Below are 26,424 nucleotides of genomic sequence, written 5' to 3' on the forward strand. Positions count from 1 at the left end.
TTGCTTACCCCTCCCCACCCCCTATCCTCAGGCGTAATCCTTGCCACAATAGCAGAATTCTTGGGTACGTTTATGGTTTTTTTTTTTTTTTTTACTGTTTTCATAAAGACCGTTGCTATGTTATACATCAACGTATAAATGACTGTCGGTGCTGTGCTGTGACACAGTACAGAAATTACCAATGTAAGTATTTTGACGTCTACGGCGCACTGTTTATAGTATTGACTGTGCACATGCTATGCCTGTATATACTTGTCTGTGTTTGTGTTCTGTGATGTGTCATATCATGCCGTGTATATGAAATGTATGTTCTGTCTTTGAATAAACTCAGTGGAGGAATGCGCCAGGGTATTGATGTCCTGCGTTACATATATTTGCTGCAGAAACCTACAATGTTTTTCATTCAACAACCCTAATTCCTTACTCTGGCAAAACGTTTCTTAAGCTTGACTGTGTAAAATAAGATAACATGGCGTGCATTTTTTCTCTATTAGTAGAAATATTTTTGTTTTGTTTTTTGAGCGAGCTCCAAATGAAATGACTATGAATGGGGGGGGGGGACGCAAAATCAACAGAAGTGTAAAAAAAAATCTAAAAAAAATATATAGGCAAAAAAACACTTTTATGGAGAAAACCCGCCAATAACCTAACTTTATGCACACAAGAAAATACTTATTTTTAACCAAGTAAAGAATAGAATGGATACAATTTACCTCCAATGGCATCCTACACTTCTGCATTCCTGATAAAAACTCAGTGAGGTAACAAACTTTGTACTGCATCCAGAAAAAAAGAACATTTTAGTCATTTGGTCTATATTTTATTAGCATACAAGTAGAATATCTTTTTTTTAAAAAAAATTGAACATACATCTGTAATCACGCCGGACATCAAAGGCTAATAAGCAGTGAATATTGGCACTAACCACTTCCTTTCAGGTTTAAGCTAATTAAACGGTATTTACTCGTAGAACAAACAGTTTCTTGGTGGTTAGAGCAAATAACCTTTCGTTGGAAGCCTGAAAGCCCAAGATGGGGTCAGTGGTTTCCAGACTTGCAACTTGTTGCTTAGCAACCTGGCCTACATGTCTTCCCTCCTTCCTGTTATACAGTACGGTGGCTACTGGAGTCGGCTGACGATAGATGAATATTCTGCGTACGCATTCACAGAGAGCTGCATAAGAGTGATCCGCCGCGCATGTGAAAAACTTCTTATCTCGCTTTGAAGCTTGAACATATCCTGCAACGTACAAACAATATATTAAAATTAGCAATGCATGAATATTCATAACTCTGTACTAAACATAAATGAAAGCCTCTCTGTAACAAAAGTCATCGAAACAGGACAACATATTAATAATGCAAATGTTTAGTCTCCCAAAGAGTCAATAAAAGCTTAAAATTATGTCCAGTGAAGTATCAAAGTTGAATGTATGTATGTATGTATATGTTGTAGTTATTGGGTATTCCAAAGAAGGACTGGGTTTTAGGGTCCCTAATAAAAGAATTAAGGGACCCATTTCTAAGAAATGAGATTAATTATGCACCAAGTAGAAAACATCCTACATTGATGCGAATTATAATAAATATACGTCACATGTCCATCCCCTTATGGGGGACACATATGGATCGTATTCTGCTGATATGTTGGCACCGTCTATCCCAGTTAACAATATCAGGCAACCTCATTAACTTGATGTAACCAGGATTGGAAAAATAATAATTTCTGAAAACAGCAGTGAACAGATTTTTACAGTTCTGTCATAATTTTTTCTATTCCTTTTCTTACCTTCTTCACCAAAAGCAAAGGCCTTCTTTGAAGTAATCAAAAGGTGCATAAAGTCCAAAAATAACTTATACACATCTACTGAAACTTTTATCAGTGTGCTAATATATATATATATATATAAAAGATTCTAACACTATAAAAAAGATCTGCTAATTCCATTAGAGCAGCAGGGGAATACGTTACAAACTCCCATAAGGAATCTGATTCTTACACGTACGTGTCACTGTGAATAATCTGGGGGTACAATGTAAACATCATCTATATGTACAAATTGAGTCCATTTACATTCAATGAGTCACAGTAATTAAAACTTCTGTCTCTGCAAATGTATGATAAGCCTGATTTTCTGTTCCCCAAAGGCTCTATAGTAATATTGAAGAACAAAAAGGTGTGGATCGCTAGCTAGAACATTCATAATCTAATTACTACCGTCACTGAAAGCGCACAGTAATTCAGTTATAATTGCCCTTTAATGTGTATGGTTCATTATTGGCGAGTGATACACGTACCACCAATTAAATCGATGATGTTTACTCTTACAGAGTTATTTACTGTTATATTCTGAAAGGATTTACAGGAGAAAGCATATATAAGAAATTATAAAGAGAAATGTGGTACTAATTTAATTTGTCATAAAATAAATTATATTCAAAAATGTAACGTACAATTAACCATTTGAGTTCTAGGAGAGCACATTCCGTGCTACTACTTGCGTGCTACTACTTGTTTTAAAGAATGCATCTCGTATAAAATATCAATATAAAAATTATATATATATATATATATATATATATATATATATATACATACTTTAAAAAACAAATCTTAATTATTATATTAATAGGTGTTGCACGTGGCATTGCAAAATATTAGAAACAATATATTTAGGATTCTGCACAAACAATTATGCTATAATTATGAAAGTAGTTAAACTTCCAAGACACCAAAAGTTCTCCAGTAGCTTACCATAGCCGGAGACCTCTGGTGGGCAGAAGGGTTATGGGCAGCCAAACATTGTGTATATCAACTAAGTTTTAGCTTTTGTCTGTTTAGACTCGGGATTGCACTGCACTACCAAATGTCTCTGCAGACGTGGACCTCCCTCAAACTGGACCACCAGGAATACAATGCAAACAAATACAGGCAAATGGGACAGGGACCTGTTTCGTTTCGAAAAGGAGCTATAAAACTCAGTGGATGCAGAAGTTACCTTTATACAGAGAATGAAAAGCAGAAGACTCATTTTAAACGAACTGTAAAGCATAATATGTAATGGAATATGAACATGTGATCACCCTTGTTGAGATTATTTGTCCATTTTTGGAGATTCATATGTAAGTAAGCCCTTTAATAAACCTCCTTTGGGAGTTTTGGTTGAGATTTATTCTCTACACTATGTTATGGATTTATTTGTTTTTCTCTGTTTACCTGTGACTCTCCAAATTGGCTGTAGCTGGCCGAGTTATATAGGATATCTGTAAGAGCTGGTGAACTGCCTATGGCCTACATCAGATCTAAAAAGGCACCAATCCACTTAACCAGTGCCCTTAAGTTCTTAACAAAATATTCTGTTTGTTGTATTATGAGTCTAACATTCAAAACAAGAAACCGCTATCAAATGTTTCTCTCAGCCAGTGTTTTGCCTTTTTTTTTTTTTATTTATTTATTTTTTTTTCAGATATATAACTTTTTATTTTCTGATAAACTAACCTAATCTACAGGTCTGCAATACTGGATTCTTTGCTGCAGTCTTGTCATTCAATGGTGCTATGCCACCATGTCCATTAATATATATACCGTACATCCCCCTTACAATTCTATGGTTTTACAGAGCATAATAAAAACCATCTGTTCCTTAACAGGTCTAAACATTAGGCAAATACAACCTCAGATGAACGGCAACACATTACATTACACAGTGTCATCATTTACTGAACAAAAATAAAGCCAAAATGGAGAAGCTATATGTGAAAAAACTAAGTACACCCTTATTGCTTCTATAGGACACAGTGTAATATGTCATGTGTTTTTGTTCATTTGAACAGATTGTTATTATATCCTGATATGTAAAAATATAGAATTCAAAGAAGGTGTACTAATATATATATATATATATATATATATATATATATATATATATATATATATATATATATATATATATATATATATATATATATATATATATATATATATATACACACACACACACAACTGGTGAACCACTGCTGAACAGTAAACTAGCACTTTGGTTTTTAAGAGGCTATACACCCATATGTGTGTGTGTATATATTTGTATGAATATATACACACACATATATTATACATACATACATATAAATATATATATTCATACATATATACACACACACATATGGGTGTATAGCCTCTTAAAAACCAAAGTGCTAGGTTACTGCTCAGCAGTTGCTCACCAGTTGAGCAGAAAGGTGGGTCACAAAACCAATTTCTTTTTCACACCAACCTAAACACTTGCTTCATTTTCAAGCGCCAAGGTTTCATATGACTGACATAACAGAATAAGTAAAGACATATTTGTGAAAACTCAAAAAGTGGCAAGAATCTGATATATATGACAGACAATCCACAAACACTGCATCATTTTAAACCAGCGTTCAGTAGAATAGTGTGAGAGGCCGCTGCTTTCCCATTTGTTCAGGTTATGTGGTTTCAAGTATCATCCAAAGAACCCCATAAAGTATAAATTCATAAATTAAAGAATCAGGTGATTATGTACTTTGTAACTGAGGCTTGTTAAGTGGTTTCAACACAGAATCATTTCAAGAAACTAAGGAAGTAAGAAGAACATGCATTATATTTACACAATTTAATTTGTATATAATTTTGTTTCTATACACATTATTTTGACCATTAGGACCGTGGGACACTAGAAAACTGTATAACTCTCATACCAAAAAAAGCACAGGAAAGGAGGACATAGATGTTGGTACAAAAGAGGGATTATCCCAACACCCACAAAAAAGCAATTGGGAAGTACGAAAACCTAGTCTGCATTTTGCATATCTGTAATTAACTAAACGTGTGGCTTAGTGAGAAAACTTTACGTCTTTATGGACTGGTATGTCATCATAAAACACGTAAGTAAATGTATTATTAAATAGAAATATCTAGTTCTTAACATTCTCCCTCTGAATTATCCCCTTCTATTGTTATGATTACATTGTGTGCTACTGTCATTTAGGACATGGCACCTGGTGTGCCAGTCAGTGTAGTATGTCGGTGTTCCTTCTTTTGGTTAATCAAACCGTTCTTTCTTGTTGGCACACAAGTTAAAGAGAAAAATAAGCAATCAAATTAATTAAGGCATGTTAATGAAATCAGTTGCTAGATATTCTGTTCTGTTAATCTAAAGGAGATGTAGGGAAGGCAGCTGCATGGCTACCAAACATAGGAGTCCTGGCTGTGTCCCCAGCCTAGTGTATGAGAAGCTGGCATCCATGTTTTCATTCATTTTCTTAAATTAGAATTTTGGGAAAATATAAAACTCTTTAGTCATATAAACTTAAGGAAAACAATTACTGAATAGCTTATAAACTTTCCACTTACCAAGGGCGTTGAAAGTTGCTGCGTGTTCCCACAGATTACTGTCCTGCGCAGAAACCGGCTGCCACAACAGGGCATCTACATCGTGTCTCAAGGAGAAGCAGGGCATAAGTTCAGGTGTGGCTACCACTGAGAACAGGTATTGATTGCTTCCAAGATTCACCTAAGAAGAAGAGAAAAAAAAAAGACATTTTTACTTACTGTGCTTTAAAGCACCAAAAAGGTACATCATCATTCTTCAACACATTTAACAGCATTCAGCCCATACCCAGCGAATACCATTCAAAAAACACATATCTGAGGCATAAATATTGGGGATTCCGGCACTCTGTATGGCCAGATATTGCTTAGCCCGCTACTACGTCAAAGTACCCCAAATTTGGCGAGTCCTATCTAATTTTTATGGCTATATTGCTTACCAAGGAGCTGAATCAGTGGAACTGCGCCACATTTTAAACCAATGAGACTCAAGCAGCTTAAGGCCTTCTCCATTAATGAGACTCCTGTGTGGCAGGAGGGGCTGCTCAACCCTAAGGTTTTTGGTCAGAACCTGCAAACATCCATTCAACTGGCAGGCTAAGCAAAATAGCTTAGAGAGTTTTTTTGTTTGCGTGAACCCTAATATTAGATAAAGAACGGGGATTGTGTTAATTAATAAGCCAAAGAGTGTGTCTATCGGTGCATCTCTTGTAAATGGATCCATAGATTCATTCTATTTATTCAAATGTTTTGATATTAACAACTGTTTGGTGAGAAGACAACTCGGAGCCCGAAGGACTGGACTACAACTCCCGTCATCCTATACCCAATAAAAATCTTTAAAATAGCCATTAATATGCTACACAACTCCAATAGTAACCCAAAGCATTCCAGAAGCATTAACAACATTTCCAACGTTTCAAACGACAAAGAAATATATAATACAGAAGTTTCGACACCTTTATAAGCCCCTCGTTTAATGCGCATGGAAAGAAGCCTGCGGTTTCTGTAAAAATGTGTTTTAGATTGGACGGGAAATTACAACTTCTGAACTTGACATATATGAGAAGAAATGTCTTTAAAAGTGTCGTTTCCTGCATTTTCAGCGGAAAAGTCCACTTGAGAATTGCAGAATAAATTGCAGTGTCTGTGTTCTTTTTAAGTGCCATTCAGCGTGTCGTTTTTCAGATTAAATATTAATTGTCAAAAAGCAGCACTGATGAATAGACGGAACCACTAATTCTAGATTTACCGATGATGTGGTGCCTGACATCAAGTGAGATCGAACCTATCTGGATGCGAGGCGTGCTGCAAGACTTCTGTGCTCTTCTATTTCAAAGTGATCTCAGAAACCGCAAGACAGCTCAAAGACACAACTTCTTAACAAGAATCAAACGCCACACAAGTGTAAAACCTGTAGTTAATAAACACAAAACTGTGTTCGGGCGTAAATGAACAAAACATTTATTCTAAAAAATATATAAAAATACATTTTGTCAATATTTTGTGATTCAATACTAAAACAGCAAAGCTCTAGTGATTTCAAAACTGCTTGTTGGAGCCATGTTTCTAACCAAACTAGTAAAGAATTTACACGGGAGGTGGATATTTGGATGCATGCCCAAAATATCCATAACTTGGTGAATTCCATGGCGGTTGGCTGAAATTCACAATAACAAAAACATCTTTGCTAATATTATATTATATATATATTTTTTTTTTTATATATATCTTTGACAAGTTTGATAGTAAAGGAAAAAGTTCTATAAAAAAAATATATATTTTTTTTTAAAGTTGCTTACGTAAAAAAGAAAAAGAAACATAACAAGAAGATGAGCAGAAAATTTACTTTGTATTACAATTATTTATATAGCAACAGCAGATTTCATAGCACTATATCAATAGTGAGGAGTGAAAATCAACAATTAAATTTAAACTGACAGTATATCAAATATTAACACAGATTAAGAAATTCTAGTATAGAAAAAGAAGATGGCCCTGAGAATTTACAATTGTTATATTAATAAGTATTATTATATTGTTTTAATTTTACATTAACAATTGGCAACGCACGATCTCCTCTCTACGTAGGGAATGGTGTATTGGCAATACCTTGCCTGGAGTCTCTGATGTACTGAGTGTATTGTGGATTTCTCTTCACTGTGTATACGCCATGCTGAGAAAAAAAAACACTCCGTTTCTCTCCTAAAACGACTAGCAGGCAACTCTATATAAAACAATAAAATAAATAAAAAAAAGTCTAAACCAGAGCGATCGATGTAAAGTGAACGCTAGTCTGATCTTCTCCATCGTTCCCTGGAGGCTTCAGCAGAACTTTGAATCAATTGCGTTACAGTTCTTGCAAATATGGAGGACTTTTTGCAGTGGTTGAAGACAACTTCAGAAACTGAAAACTTTGTAACATTCCCAGACAAGCGCAGACTTTGATACACCCAATTATACACCTGCTGCTGACACGCAAAAAAAGAGCCGAGAAAAAAAGATAAAATGGGCAATTTATAATCAAGAGATGCAGTAAGGCAAAATTTTGTGTACAGATGCTTTTTCTGTGCACATTAACCTATAACATGCCTTGACGTCTTACATCGCATGGTATGTTCCTCTGGTTTGGAGCCTGGCTCCGAGTTATCTATAATGTTACCTTTTTTATCTGTAATGAACAGGAGTAGCTTATCAGTAGCTATATTAGTACAACTTCATGATCCAAAGTGATGTTTGAATGATGATTAAGGACATTATATTATACAAGTGATATTTATCATACTGTTCAATCTCTGTTTCCTTCAAGGAAATGCTGGTCAGACAATAAATCTATACATTTATTCCCATAATACTGACCGAGCACTATGAGATTTTAGCTCAACAACAGCTGGGATGTTATTTAAAGTAGGTCTGCTTAAAAAGGTACGGGTAGCCTATAGCTGAACAAGGCTCATAGGAATTGTAGCAATTATGTCCAGTCACTGACCAAATCGTGCCACCTTCACCTTAGAAACATCCCTCAAATCTGTGCTTTCCTCAGACAAGAAACAAGCAAAATACCTATCCGTTACCTTGTGATATCCTGGATAGCCTGGATTATTGCAACTTCCTACTAGCTGGTCTCTTCTTCTCCTGCTTTTTTATTCCAATCCCTCCTGAACACTGCTGTATGAATACATTTTCTATTCTATCGTCCATCTGCTTCCCCACTATCTCAGTAACTCCATTGGCTTCCTATACTGTTCACAATTAAATTCAAACTCTTAACCCTGACCTACAAAGCCCTCAAAAACTCTCCATTCCCTATATCTCTGCTCTCGTATCCAAAACTAGCCTAACAGCCTCATTTGTTCCCAATTTCCTAGATTTTCCTAATGTCTCAGTTCCCCCTCAATGGCCTAATAGTAAACTCACAAGAGTAGTGCCCTCTGTCCCAGAATGCTTTTAACCCCTTAAGGACAATGGGCGGTTCCTAAAGCCATTGAAAACAATGCATTTTGAGCCCGTACATGTACGGTCTTTGTCACTAAGGGGTTAAATTATCTGTTAAATATTGTCACAGCACTACAGAATAAATGTAACGTAAAATATAATACTAAAAATATAGAACTTCACTATGGATTCGGCCATGTGCGCTATTCTAGGTCTACTTTAATAAATAAATAAATAAATAAATAACATGCTCAGTTGGGATCAATCACTAAATACAGACAATGTCAAGCCCATGTTAACCCAACTAATTCACATCATCCCAAACAGACCTGCTGTCAGGTTGAAGTAGATGGAGCTGAGTGCATCGAGGTATTGAGTTGTGTCAAATTGCATTTGTTGAATTGGAGTTGAGTGATGCCAAGTTAACCGCTAAGTAGCATTTAGTGAAAGTGAAGTGCCTGGAGTCGGGACAGTTCTCAGAGCTTTGCTACAATTACAGTTAGATGACAAACTGTTACATCCCTCACAATTTAACTATGGAAACTTGATAATTTTCATAAAGGTCTACCCCCTCCCCGTAATGTATCCAACAGATGTGGTCCTACATACATGTAGATTGCACACGCAGCTCATGAAGGTCATATTACACAATACAGCACTACTCTAGGCACACATATGTAAGGGTTTACATTCTGTAATTGTATTAAACACACAAAAGATCAGCCGGCAGCATGCCAGCACTTTAAATCCCCCCCACCCGGTGTCTGTTACCATGGTAGCAATCAGACTTGATTGGGCTGTCTGCTGCATGGGCTGAATCGCACTTCCGATTTAATTTCTTGATATTGTCATGGAGGTAGAGATTGGAGCCGAGGAGCTGCACTACAGAAAAGTTTTCTCCACAATCGAAGAGGGGACACCAGAATGGCGCACGGCTGGCACTCCAGTGTTTGGGCAATTTAATGTGATTGTTACCAAACAGACCCCTACATCAGCGACTGCTACACCCAACTATGCAATTGTCATAGCAAAAGTGATCCATGTGAAAGACCGTAGAGCGGGGATCAGCATGTGGCAGCTGCTTATAATAAAGATTAACTTTGGTAGCCTGTGCCCATCCCTTCAAGTTGCCTCATGTGTGTTGGTGTTACTGCCTAACCCCACTATTAGTTCAACTGACCCTCCCTGCCACTAGTCCTTCTGCCATGTTGCGATATCTTCCAGTGGGACTCTGGAAAGGGTTACAAAGTCATCCCTAAGGCTCTGGGACTCCAGCAAACCACAGTGAGAGCCATTATCTGCAAATTGAGAAAAATTGGAACAGTGGCCGGCCTTACAAAAGTCCTCTAAGAACAAACTGATGATTTACCCAAGAGGTTACAAAAGAAGCCAGACTAACTTGTAGAGCACCGCAGGACTCACTTGCCTCAGTTAAGGTCATTGTTAACAATAAGAGATATTGTACAGAAAAGGTTTAAATGGGAGAGTAGAAAGCCGAAAACCACTGCTGACCAAAAAGAACACAAAAGCTCACATTTGTCAAAATTTAGAACATCATACCAACAGTCAAATACGGTGTTGGTAATGTGATGTTCTGGGGCTGCTTTGCCGTTTCAGGACCTGGGCAATTTGCCATTATTTGCGGAGCCATGAATTCTGTTTTCTACCAAAAAATCATGAAGGAAAATGTCCAGACCTAAAGCTCAGTTGGGTGATGCAGCAGGGCATCTAACCCATCTAAATCCCAGAAGCAAGTCCAGGTCTGTATGACTCAAAATAAAGGATTTGTAGTGGCTGGCTCAAAGCCCTGGCTTAAATCAGATTGAGACAATGTGGCATGTTGTTTAAAAGGGAGTCCATGCTTGAAAACCCTCAAATGAGACTGAATTAAAACAATTCCTTCAAGAAGAGCGAAACAAAATTCCTCCACAGTTATGTTAAAGTGTTATTGGCGGTTATAGCAAACCTTTCATTGCAGTTGTTGCCGCCAAGAGTGGCACAGTCAGTAGGTTTAATTATTTTGTCACAAAGGTCATATAGGTTTTGATTAACTCTTTACTTTCAATAAATTATGTAAAATAGGTATTTTGTGTTTATTCACATTGTCTTTGTCTTATATTATGAACTGAAACACTTAATTGTTACAAATAAGCAAAAATAGAAGACATTGGGAAAAGAAACAAATACTTTTTCAAAGCACTGTATAACCCAATAAAGTGTGTTGCTTCTCCTCCGGGATACTTCTTACATTAGTAAACATTTACTGGTCTATACTGCTAGTTAAACTTTAGTTGCTTCTTCCGTTAAACCATTTAAATAGTGTGCATTGATACCCAAACAAAAAGCCAACTTTCCTCAATTTTATAAACACAATTCCACATATATTACCGCTGGCTATCCTATCATTATCAAAGTCACCTCGTCTTCTTGCACTATTTTTTTCCCCCTAGTTTTAAAATGTGTTTTATTTTCCAGATGTAGGAAATTGTAGTTGAGAGCTCTACATACATGGATGTATTCCCTTATTTTTGCTGCTTAGGACGTCGGGTCATGTTACACAGAATGAGACAAAATCATTGCTGGACTCATGACTAGGTGGCCCTCGCACTTATGATCAGTGGTGACCAAATTAAGTAAATGCGTGCAGCGGCGTATATCCAGCTGGTGACTGCTGGGGTGGTAGATCGGGCGAGTATGGGAGGCTCTTGGCCAACGGTCCACCAGGCATTTGTCTGGGCACTTTTTTTGAGTTAATTTCTCCTTGATTACCTTGTATGAAAAAAAAAAAAAAAAAAAAAGATATGTAGAAAAAAATTGAAGGATATTGTTTCAAAGCAACCTTTCTAAATGTTATAATGATGCTCAGCACAACATGTGGCCCTTTTAAATCTTCATATCTACGTTAGTTCAGGATATTAAGAGCTGTATTCTACTGCTTATCTTCCTCCGCGTGGCATTTATCATAATCCTTCCATTCATAAAAGCAGTCTGTTTGCTATAGCTTTCTTGGTGATGATGTGACAGTACCTGTCTTTACCAGAATAAAAAGATTTCAATCGGATTTTAATCTTCTATTCCTCAGAAGTCACCTACGTTGTCTCACAGAATGCAAGTTGCCATGCAATAAAAGCTTCCTGGAACACTAAAAAAATGTTTTATATTCATCCTTAAAACATTTTTCATTTGCGGTTGTGAAATGCATTCCTTATAAAAGCTAGCTTTTTAAATGTGCTTACTAAAAGGGCATTAGTGCTAAAAGCTTTGCACGGCTTCTACAGCAGGTATGCTGTTGTTCCAAAAATACAGAGGACAAAATAACATTTTATCTTTGTGATGTCCTCCTCAACTGTCGGTCACATTCGATATATGACAATGTTATATTCCGCTATGTATAAATGGCAAATCACTTAACTCATCTAGTCTGCTCAACTTCAAACTTGATTCAGGGCTTGGTCTTGTCTTATGATCCTGTTTGAATTCCCTCAAACAAGAAAAAGGAAATTAACCCTTTTAGAATTACCTGGATTTCTGCATTAATTGTCCATAACATGTGATCTACACACGTATCACAAGTATAGAGAAACACAATGTGCTTAAGCCAATAACACACAAACAATGGTGATCTTTCATCGAGCACACCGATTAAACATTCACAATGTCCCTAGGATTTAATAACCGGTCGAACGGCAGCAATAATCTCACATAAGCACTTCTGTTAGCTGCATATCAGACAAGCACAACATTTTAGTCGATTTTTGTTTTCAGAACTGCTTAAGCTCAGCTATACTCTTAGGATGTTTGTGGACAGCTATATGGGCTGGGTTGAGAGATTTAAGGCAGGAGGTATAGACACCCAAAAGCAGGCAGTCCAAAATACTAAACATTTAATGATTGGTACAGATGGTCAAGGCAGGCAGCATAGGATAACAATGGGTTGACAAGCTGAGGTCCTAGAACAGAGACAGACAGGATAATCCAGGTAGCAAGCCTAAGGTCACAATTCGGGAGGTGAAGCAGGTCCAAGTAAGGGTAACAAGCTGTAGCAAGGACAATAGTAACTCTATAGAGACAGACACCAGAGTTTGGCAATGCTCAAGCATATACCGAAAGGACAGTAAGGTTTATACAGGGCTACAGGTCGACAGATCCTCCCACTAGTTGTAGGATGTCACATCCTACAGAGCAGGACTGCCAGAGTCACTTCTTCTCCAGAATAAAAAGAATCCCAGCAGATGAGGTTGGACCATTGGGTAGCAAAACACCCCCCCAGCTGTAGCAACTTTCGTAAATGCATTGCCGAACACCGTGTGCGCAGTATCCACGGTACTCAATCACCTCCATTTATAAACAATTTGTCTAACGGTGGACTGATGAACATGTAAACTCTTTGAGATTACTCTGTAAGCTTTAACCAAATCAACCATTTTTGATCGTAGGTCTTCTGAGATTTCCTTTTTTGTGAGGCGTGGTTCACATCAGCAAATATTTCTCAAGAATAATAAAGTCAAAGCAGCTCTAAAACACACCTCAAATCTTGTTGCATGGATTGGACTCCAGGTTTGCCAACTCGTGACTCCAATCAGCTTTTGTTAAAGTCATTAGCCTAGGGGCTCACATACGTTTCCCAACCCATGCTGATGTATTCAATAAGGATAAGAACAATACAATAACTTGTATGTTATTAGTTAACACAGACTGTTTGTTCATTATTTAAACTTAGATGAAGATCATATTATAGTTAAGACAGTCATAAATGCGGGTAATTCCAAAGGGTCACTCACTTTTTCATAAATCTACTACTTCAGCTGTACGGCTGTATCTACTAACCTCAAAGTGAACTTAAACCGCCTTTTGTGTAATACCTTTATAAATGTAAATGCTTCTATAATATCCTTTCTTGTCTTTCCTTCAAGCAATACATGTTGAGATTGTTTAATATATAAGATGTAGAGGTATACCTCATTTTACACCGACTTGATGTACAGTAATTCACATGTACATGCTTCCAAGACAAAGCATCTTTTGGTTATTTTATGTAGGGTGTGTGATATATTCATTTTTATTTTTCAGATGGTATAACAGTTCACAAGTTGCATGAAATGTAATTGCAGTATATTGATTATCATACATATTTATACATTAGCTTATCTGTGCTTTATAATCTTACCTTAAAGGTGTCAAATGACAAGTGTTGGTGGAAATGAGACAAAATTATGTATGATCAATGACTTTAGAGAAAGTTTTGACTATTTAACAGCATTGGAAATTATGTTTCAAATGCTGCATTTTGTAACAAATGTACTAAATTGAACAGAATAGGTGGAACCTAAGGGTGTGCACGTAGAAAGCTGGCTATTTAAATTCCGAGTCATAGTAACAATTGTGCCTGTGGGAGCTCTCAAAAACACTACAACAAGACATATCTTACTAAAACAAAGCGAATGGACCAAAGTTATCCATAGGCAGAGTTCTGTACAACCTGCAGGTATAGCAACATTCATTAGAATCCTGTATATGTTTCGGGTGATATTCTGCCCCCCCCACTGCCCCCACTTATTCACCTTGCAGGAGATCTAAATTCTTTAAAATGCATTCATATATGATAAGGAAGTTTGGACAATAGACTGCCCTTTAGCTTGCAGTTATGACACTTCTAGAAGCATGATTCCTTACAATCCAATAAATATTCTTGTTATGAAAATGCATATTCGGATGGAGGAAGATATTGTATTTAAAACAAGATTACACCATGTACAGTAATAAATCATATTCCGTTCCACATCTCAATAAAAATTATTATTTTGTTTTTCTGGGTAAACTTTAGCACAAATATAAGAAGAAAATTTGAGTCAAGCGTCTACTTTCACGAAATTCATGCATTGATTAGTGCTTTCTCCGTGGAATCGTATTCTCGGTGGCATAGGATTTGTTTGGATGGTAGTTTTTGATAAATAACCAAATGCAACTGACTTGCAAAGCAATAAGATTTTATGAAGAAACAAAATCCTGTCCTGTTCATATTTGCGCAATGTGGGATCACTTGGAATAAAACAATGGTCACATTATTAAAGAACATGATATAAGCCTGTGTTCTACTCAAATTAAATGTCAAGATGTTCCAATTACCCTTTAATAAATTAATTTTAGGGTTTATAAAACAGCAAATAAATGTTAACAAGTATATCTTTCTGAGCGTAGATTTATTGTGTTAATTGCTGGATCAATTCTGGGGTTGTTCCTGAATCTTTCAGCACAAAAGAAAGATTTTATGTAATAGATAAGAGTTATAAAAGAAGATAATGTTACAAGGCTGCTGTATTTTATACATTGGAAAGAAAAGCACCTAGCCACTACTATAGAATAGAATAATGTTGTTTTACAATTTGTCCTCTCTAGAGAAATACCCACAATAGTGGGTTTATGGTTCACAAAGAGAGCTGTTCTTCCTAGATCTTGAGGAGATCCAGGTGCATTATTTAAAATATACTGCAACTGAAATATAATATTAAGTGGAACACAATGTGCTTTACAAATCGTGTTCTCATTGTTGGTCCTCAAGCATTCACCAAAATGGTATAGCTTGATCAGCACCCGTCTTTCACACTGAAAGAAGCTCTGTTACAATAAAATAAATACATTTAAAAAAAAAGTAAAATCACTTTATTTCAAATGTAAACGCTAAACTCACCGGATAATGAGTTAACAATACTTGCTATTAATTGAACCATTGCTGATGTCAGACTTACTGGCACGTAGCTACTGACTACATTTTTTTGTTAATTCGGTCCTTTCGTTTTCAAAATGCTCCTAGTGGCTGGCTTCAGGTCTTAAACCCTGAAGGAACCCAACACACCGATGGCACGTAAACAAGGAAATCGGGCTTTGATGCCTTCAACAAGAGATGTTCCTTCTAAAATATACAGTATTAATTTACAAGCTGGAATCTAATTATTAAGGTTACAAAACAGAAGACGTACATAATTTAAGGGCAGCTTTTCATCTCCTGTCCAGCCCTGGAATAAAAGTTTAGACACGTACGCTTTCATCACCCCAAAGGTTTCCACTCCTACCTTACCAGAACAAGGTATCCCGAGGACCGAAAAGCTCATGTACTTTTATATCTTACAAAAAAAAACTTACCACATGAGTAGCCTTGAAGCTGTCGCCATCCAGTCTATACAGACTAGTGCTGTCATCAAAGAGCATGTCACATTCCTCCAATTCCTGGGCATTACAGGGAGGTTTATCCACATCTGGATTTGGATTCTGAAAATGTGAACACAGACATTAATCCTTTTTTTTGTTTGTTTTCATTAAAAATCAGCAGTGTGTATTTTAAGCAACATTGCTGTATTTTTGCATAAAGGTAAAACACAATTTTGCTTGTCTATTGTACACTTTCTACAATGACACAGATTTGAGCCAACGATGTGCCAACGTTCATTGATTTGTTTCAGTACTTTGTATCAGTGAAATGTAACCAAAAAGGGATTATGTTTTAAATACCACTCAACAACTACAAGACATGGGAAAGAAAAGAATCGCATGGTCCTGGCTGCACCATTGGTACAAGTGGAGGTAATGCTTGAGATACGGGGAGCATCAGTTAAGAACAGAACATCGGATTCCCTTGAAACTAAGATAGCTAACCATAGAAGAAACTAAGTAAATCAAGAGTATAAGTCAAGGTAATTAACTCCAAGTTAGTATTTATAAAACGTTTTCCATCTCCAAATGCGTACACAAACAGGTAACTTTAAATTATGTCCACAAGCTGTTCTTGAAACTATCAACAGCTAGAGATGTCAACTAACTTAATAATTTACAGGCAAGGAAACAAATGAGTCAAAACAACAATTACATATGGCCACATATTATTAAGTGATTTTTAGATGTCCTTACAATCAAATATCCAGTTGCGAGCTGGAAGATTAATACCAAAGGGGTGGGGTGGCATAACTACAAAATGTGGGGCTGGCTGGGGGTGATACACAAGGGGACAAAGACACAGCGTGGAAAATACTCTTTTATTGTTGTAGCCCATCAGGATATGTCTCGGTGTATCTGGCTGTCAGTGTGGCCGAGCCTGTGCTGGTGCGTGTGTTTGGGTGTCTGTGTGGCAGAGCCTGTCCTCTTTATCCAGTACACATGGGTGTCGAGGAGTTAAGATTCAGTCTATTTATTTCCATAAAAAGGCCAACAAAAAAAAACACAATTCTAGATGCCCAGTGGCAAATGGGAACAGCCAGTAGGTGCATGTGGCTCCTGGAGGAGCCAATCACATGCACGTTGTCAAGGGCGACATCAGTAAACAATGCCCGATGTCAGCGTTGTGTGCATCACAATGCCCGTCGGTGTTCTGTGCATCACTCTGGTTGTAAGGCAGAGAGGCAGACAGACATACTGTAGCGAACTCTAAGCCATTTCTTAAAATACATTAGATTTATTTTGCTGTTTGATCACTATTATTGGATGATCTGCAGTCTTTGTGCATTTGCACAAATTTATTTACCCTAAAGGGTTCATTTTCCCCCTTTTCTTTTCATCGTTGGATTGGGGTGGGAGTTTTAGGAAGAAGTTTCCTCGTGCAGATTTTAGGTAAGAAAAAAGTGTACATGGTCAAATTTTAACCACATAATGATAACAAAAATCACAACATATCATGGTATATAGTCAAATATCTACACTATACAGCAATATAGTATCAGCTTGTCTTTCTTATTTTTATTCCATTTATTGTGAAAAAAAATCATACTAATAATTGTTTATCTATATCTATGCATTTTGTATGGTTTGTCATACAAAATATGATTTGTGTGCTTAAACTAAATGAGGCAGGGGGGAGATATTGATTGAAAATAAGATAGGAAAAGTGCAAAAATCCCTCAAATCCATAAGTGTAAAAAAGGGATAAAAATAGCCTTAGCTCATGACATCACAATCCATCTAAAAGCTGGAGTTTGCTTCCAGGTGCTCTCGCTATGAAGATGAAGCGTAAGTGGAAGAGGCGCGCTTCATTTTACAAGCAGAAGAGACAATCAAGCGACCTGCAGGGCGTTACCGCGGCTTACGAAAAGAAGAAGGCGGCTCCAATGCGCAAGAGAAAGATGACGTTCCCTGAGGGATACATCAAATACATCAACAAAATCCTGCAAAGCAACACCCGATAAATGCTGTCTCCCTGATGTATCTAAAATAAAGCTAAATTAGATTAAAAAGAACTTTTTCTGTAGTTTTGTTTTAACCCACGACTGCACATACCTGTGTGGACAAACCACGGTTAACATACAGCGATGACACCTTCGCTCAATGTATGATGTCATGCAGATAGTATATAAGCCAAAATACATAAATATTGACAATAAAATAGGAGCGGAACAGATTACACTCAGGTCACTCCCCGCACTGGGAGACCCTCAGAGCTTTACACCGCTTCACGGTGCAAGACGGGCTTCACGCATCATTTAAAATTATCCGTGGCAGAGTCTCTCCTAATTGCTGGGGGGTCCCAGTTTTATATATTTTTTTTTTTTTCATGACAAGTGCTGTGATATTTCTTATTGACAAATAACACCATCTTGTTATAATTATTTAAACGCTTTGGATTATTTAAATCCCTGAGGATTTCGAAAGTACTAAGATCTCCTGCCTTCCAGGGTACAGTATAAAGTGACAATTTATGTCACCCCCTACATTATATATTTAAAATGTTCGGCTATGTATTTCTCTTGGAATGCATGGTCCTTGTGTGAACTTTAGATACAATCTGTTCCGTCATTCAAGCTTCCATACTAATTCCAACCAATTTACCTAAAGATTGATGTCTCTAACTTACCATACCTACTTTTATAAGTGTCAATCTTGAAAAAATTATCACATTACCTGCAACTTAACTACACTAGCGTATTGACAGTTCTGTCCTTAACATTTCATTACATCCGCCAAACCATGAGCAGCTCATTACCCGTTGCCAAGTAGCACAGTCACATTAACCAGAAATCAAGCCCTATATATATTCAAGTGTTCTCCTGAGCACAACAGTGGGAAGAAAGTACTTTTAGAATGTACCAGCATATTCTAAAGTTCAAATATAATTTGTTGTATTGCCCACTTTAGGTGAAAAAAGTTTAAAAAGCCGATTTAAAACCACATGGAAATGGAAAAGGGGTCAATGTTTTAATCAAAAGAGAAGGGAAAATAAAAATATGACAAGTAACACTTGGAATTTTGTTGGGAACGTTAAAGTTTGGTAGGTGTGTGTAATTTTGGTTAATGAACTAAGCTTGGCTTTCAGTTGGAAAGACATGAGCTCTGTCTAAAAAGGCTTTTTATGACATCACTGCTTTTGCAAAGTAAAATGCGAGTACATGCAAATTGGCAAAAAAGTTAGACAGACGCTTAAAAAGGCAAGGTTGCCCCAAGCTCTGCAACAGTTTGCACCCTTTTGAGTGCCAAGAGGAGAACGGAATGACATCCAAATGGTTCCTCAATGGATCTTGTTGCCCTTACCTGGGGAGCTCAGAGGTGGTGGGGTAGGAAGGTTTTTTTAACTAGTACCTAGCTTTAGTGAATAAACCCCTTGGTGTGTGTCTTTAGATAGAAAAATTAAAGTACATATTATATTGTTAGTCGTAGGTTGGTTGCAGTGAGTTGAAATAATCAATCTCTCTGCATTAGCGATACATAACGGAAGGTCCAATCCAACCGAGCTTCTCAAATGAAAGGGTTTAAACGGGCATCACGCTTAGATAACGCGTGGACCTGTGATCTCAATTGGCAATATATATATCAAAGATGTGAAGTCACTAGGGAGTTCGTCACACATACACTAAGTAACAAGTAGGAGCAGTAGTGCACACGTATAATGCTATTTAGTGCCGAGACCAGAATTAGTCAGCAGAAGAGCTGCAGACATGCTGCTTTGCCAGGTGTAGCCTTGGAAGGCATTTTAAAAGAAGCTTTGCCAACTAGTAATAGCTCTCTATAGATGTAGCAGCTTAAACACACAAGCTCCTTTCCTCTGTATGGATCCTTGCAAGATGACCAAACCAACAACAGGTTCCGCAGCAACTCCCAGAGGAAGCTAGATCTGTGCTGAAAACACAAATGCTTCTTCCTTTTTCTCGTTAGATTTTATATCTGGTCACTTATCTTACTTAAGCAGGTTAAGATGCATTTTAGCCTAAGTCAGATAACTCAAATGCCCCCCACACAGTTCAAGCGCAATCCTTTAGTGGGTATTTGGTTTAATAATAAGTGGTGGATCTATGTTCTTGGGAGATAAGTTCCAACCACAACACTTCTCTTTTCTCTTTAAGATAGACTTAGAAAGAAAGATCGACAGAACAACTACAATGTAACAAAGGGTGTGAAATAAGTGGATAGGAAGAATAATGACACAAAACCTCAGATGAAGGATTAATTTAAAAATCGCTGCATGCTTGTTTATTGCAAGGGTTGAATTATCACATAAAGAAACTGAAAATACAGGCAGATGTGGGCAGAAAATGCTAAATAGATAAGACCACCGTATAGTACAAGTAAATCTCACCATTTCATCCGATGTTAGATGCATTAGCTGCTCAGCTATGGCGGCACATTGTGCAGGATCGGCAACATATTCTCCTTGTTTATCGCCTACAATTACTTCTGGCCACATACATCCCGCATCCCGCTTCAGCAGTGTCACCTCTACGCTGTAACCGAAAAGTACAGATTTGTTTAGTTTTACATTTAAAGTGTATTTTTTTAATCTCCTAAATCAGAAAAACAAACTATGAGCTCATCTAAAGATTGACATGCTCCCAGTGGATGTCCACAAGATATACTCAGTAAGGCTTCTAAGCCTTATGGCTCTGGTGTGATAAGGGTGAAATGGGTAGTGATAAATTAACACTGCCTATGTACTTGTTTTGGAGATGTTTAAACATTAAACTAAAGGAAGCTAGGATCTGTTGTGTAAATGACAGAGCCAGCATTATCTCCTCGATTTCCTAACCCAAAATTTCTCTTCTCCCCAACCGATCCATACAAAGCCCCTCTGAATCCACATCAATCAGCAAATTGGCAACATAAGGATAACATAATGCAGATGAATGATCATGCCGAGATACTTTCCACCATGAAATACATAAGTTGGGTTGGTATACTGCAATTTAAAAGCCCTCCATGGAGACCCTTAATGAGGCACCTATGTGATATACTTATATCCTTGTCACTGTGGTTTAGGGGAATGTCCAACAATCGAGATCAACATGATGGGAGGTGCTAGTGCAGTTGCTCACTGGATGTGTACCTGTAACCTATTATGTTTATGTGGTCGACATTAGGGGATAAAGTGGGGGAAGGATGAAGAATTGAGTGTGTATGTTAATCTTGAGAGAGGCGGGTAAGGAAGAGGAGTGAGATGGTGATGTTAAGGGAGAAGGGAACATGGGATGGAATGGAAACCGCAAAAGGAGAAGAGATAGAGAGAAGAGCATGAGAAAAAAATGAAAGAGAAAAACATGGGGTAAAGAAAGAGAGGGAGGTGAGATTTTGGAGCACGTCATTAAACACATTCTAGCATCTTGCACCCTCCACTGTCCTGTTTAGGAGTAGATGAGTTCTGTGTAGGTAAAAAGGTCCCTTGTCTGAAAGCAGAATAGGCATTTATGTTGCAATTATTCTGAATATCAAGCCGCTATACAGATTCTTAGCTCAATACAAAATGTCCACAGCAGCTTATTCTTCAGTAAAGGCTTTGCAGCTGCAGGCTTTAAACTCGCGAGGCACAGAACATCAAAACACAGGATCAATAGAAAAACAAAATATCTAGTTTTGGCATATTAATATGAGGAAATTGGATTTGATCAAAGAAAAAAAATACGACAAGCTCTCGGGTGTTATTAGACAGGGAATGAAAGGAAACAAGATGCGTTCTTCCTATATATATATAGATCCCAAGAAACAAACAAAAAAGGTTTAATGAAAAGAAAGCGCTTGAGTAATGTGTGCGGGTTAATGTATCACAAGGACAAAGCCCCTGTGTGTAACCGAATACTGATCTGTAATTTTACAGAGTCAAATGCAGTCAATCTTCTTGGCTTTTGTGGTTCGCAAGGAGTTAATTGTAGAAATTGCCATAGATATAATAGGAGGAATGGACAAAGAAGCACTTTGAATTATACACCATATAACTAGAAAGAAGCACTGGGGTGAAAAAGTAAAGCCAATTCCATGGCTGTTTTTAAGATGATAAAAGAGAATAAAAAAAGTGACATATAATACAGTGCTCAATCAAAAGGGCTGGGCGGTGGATCAAGGCTACAATGGTTTCTCAGATCCATTTGAGGCTTTGTCGTATAGCAGAGGACAATAACAGAATGTCCAATTTAATATTAGTTAAAGGGACAGCATATTTTGTATGCCTTTAAAACGAGGAGACACAGAATTGGACAGCAGATAAGATAAGATCAGCAAATCCCCTTTTCCCAATGCAGAGACTCAGATGTGCATCAGTTGTTGATCTCGTCTTGGATTGAGGATTGCTTTATGTTTATCCCATGCATGTTCAGATTCCCTCACCGTATTAGCCTCTACCACTTCTGACGGGAGGCTGGCTCATTTATCTACGAACCTCTCTGCAAAGCAAAACTTTTCTCCTTCTTTGAAACAAGCTTCCCTCCTGTACATCGTTAGAAACATTTAAATGCATAAAGGGATCTACCGCATCTCTTCTATCCTCCACGCCGAACATATTGAGACCCTTTAGTCTTTTGTAGTCATTCGTATCCTGTAAACCATCCGCCATGTTAGTATCCCTCCTCTGAACTGTAAACCAGTTTTGATAAAAACAGTTTTTTTACCTATATCTCCACTTGGTCTCTTTATAATCACCACCTTAAAGTATTTTGAACCACATAGCTGTAAATAATAGCATTCTGCTGAAAAATCAGATATACTCCCAAAGTTCTAGGTGCCCGAAAGCAGGACATCTTTGTTTGAGGTGCACCTAGGGGTTGTTGATAGCGGAGGGGCTTTAAAGCCTTAAAAGAAACAGATAACGGCACAATGGAAGAAGAATAGGTTGGATAAACTGTCAAGCAGAATATATTTTTTTTCTAGATGAATTGAGAGGAGATATAATGTATAATATATAAAAGAGCATTTGTCAGGGAGATCAGAGCGCTACACGGCCCAACAAATGCTTTCTAAGGACTCCGCGCTGTGAAGGCAATTGGAGATCCTTCCACATTATACATTTTTCTGTAGTGGATCAGACAACTGGGATACAGAACCCTTGCTTCCCGGCCGCTGTGTGATCAGCAGGCAGGCGGATCAGGGCGAACTGAGTATTAAAATAATATTATATATATATATATATATATATATATATATATATATATATATTTACACACATATTATATAAAAAAAAAAAATATATATATATATATATATATATATATATATATATATATATATATATATATACATACAAAATACCCTGATAAAAAATGTTTCTACTGTATGGGTGGCTTTCTTTTAAAATGTGACTATGATTAACCTATACATAACGAAGGGTCTGCTTCAAGAAGAAAGCCGTGGTGGATGGACTTTCATTAATCCATTCCCCTAGAGCTCAGTGTTTCGTGAATACCAGCCACACGAGGGTTTATCATAGATTTTATCTTCAAAGAAAAAACGTTTTGCAAGAAAAAGCTAAAGAATTCTCTACTCTGCGATATTTTCAAAAGCGCTTTTAAGCCATTTTTGATGTGCTATTCCTCACCTCTTCTTAAGAACAGAAGGTGAGTAAATAAAATCCAATTTCTTCATAGAAAGGTAAACAAATCTAAAACTTCTATCGGCAAAAGGGGTCATCACCCTTTGATGTATTTACACAAGTGCTCTAGTACAACTGTTTAGAAAGAAAAAACAATTCCATGCTTCATGAGGTTTGCAGTGTATGTGTCTGTGTGTAAGAGAGAGGGAGCGTGAGAGAATGCAACTGTGAGAAAGAGAATGTGACGGAGAGAGAGTGAGAGAGAGTGTGTGAGAGGAAAAGAGAGAGAGAGAGAGAGAGAGAAAGGGGGGGAGAGAGAGAAAGGGGGGAGAGAGAGAGAGAACGGGGGGATGAGAGAGAGAAAGGGGGGTAGGAGAGAGAGAAAGGGGGGTAGGGGAAGAGAGTCTGGGTGCTCGGAGGGTTTCAGATTTTGGCTCTTGTGCTGTAAAGAGTTGCAGCAGCACCCCCTGTGCTTCTAATGATGATTAATTAACAGTTTCAAGACTTACTTGGAAAAGCGCCATTTTAGGGATAATAAACTCAATTAAACATTTTGTTCGTTGTGGTAGAATTGATCCATCCTCTAGCATGAATCGTGCCAGTCACTTGAACTATTGGGTACTCGCCAGACACCTCTCTAGCTGCCTGCTGGAGACACCCCAGTTCAGTCATGGCGATATCACCTTAGAGCGTGATATCCTATGCAATGCAATCTTTTTTGGCATAACAGTCAGTGGTAAAATGTTACTAACGCATCAAACATCTGCTTCTCCATTTGCTAGGACTACAGAAACTGAGGTATTTTCCAAAATTAAATCGCACCACGTTCCTTGCTTCAGAAACCTTACCTCCGGTTATCCTTTATAATCCAAACACTGCCGTCATGGTCAATAATGGAGTAGAGTTGTCCTTTCAGAAACGTGTCCTCTTTTAAACAGATAGTAATATGATCCGAAGAAAAAGCAACCTTGATATCTTCTTTGTTCAAACCTTCAGGGAGCTGGAAGGTGAGGGTCACATCATCGCCGGTCTGCTGCCAGTGATAAAGTGGTTCTATACGGTTAAATTAAACACGAGTTATGATTTATTTATTTTTGATCAGAAGCAATATATGAGAATGTGTAACATTATTAAATGGTTCATTTTAGCCTTAGTGGTTCTATACAAGGTTTATAGCACTTAAACGCAGGTCTGCCCCAAAATGCCAAGCAATCTCTTATCGTACATTTGTATTATATTGTGTTTTCAAATGCTTAAGGTACTTTAGACTCATTCATGTTCCCTACCTCATGGTTGCGTACATATTTGTCAGTGGTCTATCATACAAATACCTATAGGACCAATATGAGTCACACTCTGGTGAGTTCATCCATTGAGACGTGAGGAAATGAGCTTTCACCTAAAGAATTGGAACGGGTTCACAGTTAATTATAATTTGTTGATAGAGAGATAAATCTGCAAGGAATCTTCCTTTTGAGATTCAAGTGGAAACTTCTTCAATGTGTGTTTTTTTTTGCCTTCTTCACTGAGAAATCAATTCAGATCAAGAGCACCCAAAGATCACCAAAAATCGGGCTCAGCAGACCAGGAAAACAGCAAGGACTAAATAGTCAGAAAGGTGCGAAAACGTTGATGCAACACAATCCACACAAAGAGCTGCATATGCAGGTATCACAACAGTTGCCTGACCTGGCTATGGATGGGTGCAGACAACCGACCTGCGAAACGCCAAAGCAGCCTAAGTGCGAGAGGCAATATCAGAGGTTGATGGTGGCCAGGAAAGTAGGTCCCTGAGGGAAAACATGTCTTTTGGTCTCTATTTATGATGCACATATAGATCTTATTCATGACTTATACCTTTTTCATCTTTAGAAGGTACATTATTTCTAAAGACCATTTTGAATTCAACAAAGGTGTTTAGTCACACGGTTAGAACACATTTCCTTGGTTGAACCATACAAAGCATCTGGCTACCAAAAGTGGATCAGTTGATTTCAGTTTTTTTCATAAAAAAATAAATAATCAAATGCAATAATATGTTCTTCATTTTGAGTGATAAGAAGGTAATGGAGGTATATCATCTGCATAAAGTTAAAGAACAAAAAAAAACTTTCAAAACAAGTAATATTCTCCCATTATACGTGTTGAAAGTGGGAGGAGGAAACAGTCTATAAAGAAATACACTAGGCTTGCTATGGCAGATACACATTCTATTTTCAAAGAGATTTCTCAGGACACAAAACCTGCACGTCCTAACAACCACTTTGCGTCAACGTGTAAATGATATGTGTCAAGAGACCCTCATAATAACCTAACGTGCCAGAGAGGGTTCTAAACTTTAAAAAGAGAGGAAGGTGTATTTATTGCTTTTATAAAGAAAAGGATTGAAACTATAAATACGTTAAGGTTCCAACACTCTGCATGTATGACAACTCAACCGACACCAGGGAGCTACATAATAGCCTGCCCTATGGTGTGTTCCTGCTCTGGAGTGTCTAAAGTTTTAGATCAGTTGGGAACCAACAAAACCCAGACGCACATCATGAGCCTCATCAGCAGGATGCCGTTGGTATCCCTCTAGGCACAACTGAGTAGTGAGGTCCTCTTCTGGACTCACCTTTACAATTACAAATATCACGTAATTTACATTAATATATACTATGCAGGGCAAGCTCAGACTTTCACGTAGGAAAAAAACGGTCAGGTTTGGAACTTTAAGATTCACAATCAAACTGAAATGATTAATCTGCCTCCAATTCACCGTTGTGAATAAAGTCCAGTGCTTATTAGCAGCCGGAAGTATCAGGACAGAAAAGAGATTATTGTGATGCCATAGAGATGTATTCATTCAGTAGCTTCGCAATCATCCCATTTAA

At 37.4% G+C, this 26,424-nt stretch overlaps 1 protein-coding gene across 1 annotated transcript in view; it reads right to left on the minus strand.

The window, feature by feature from the left end:
• Nucleotides 1–807: 807 nt before the first annotated feature.
• The window catches only part of NUDCD1 (NudC domain containing 1), a 59,461-nt gene continuing 33,844 nt past the window's right edge, over nt 808–26,424 (minus strand). Inside the window, exons 6-10 of the mRNA XM_053467038.1 lie at nt 24,397–24,601; nt 20,336–20,480; nt 15,925–16,050; nt 5,374–5,533; nt 808–1,239 (exon numbers count right to left, since the gene is read on the minus strand). Of these exons, the coding sequence (XP_053323013.1) occupies nt 950–1,239; nt 5,374–5,533; nt 15,925–16,050; nt 20,336–20,480; nt 24,397–24,601 (926 nt within the window). The 3' untranslated portion in view covers nt 808–949. The remainder of the gene's footprint in view (nt 1,240–5,373; nt 5,534–15,924; nt 16,051–20,335; nt 20,481–24,396; nt 24,602–26,424) is intronic.

This window comes from Spea bombifrons, chromosome 5, assembly GCF_027358695.1.
Source record: "Spea bombifrons isolate aSpeBom1 chromosome 5, aSpeBom1.2.pri, whole genome shotgun sequence".
NCBI lineage: Eukaryota > Metazoa > Chordata > Amphibia > Anura > Pelobatidae > Spea > Spea bombifrons.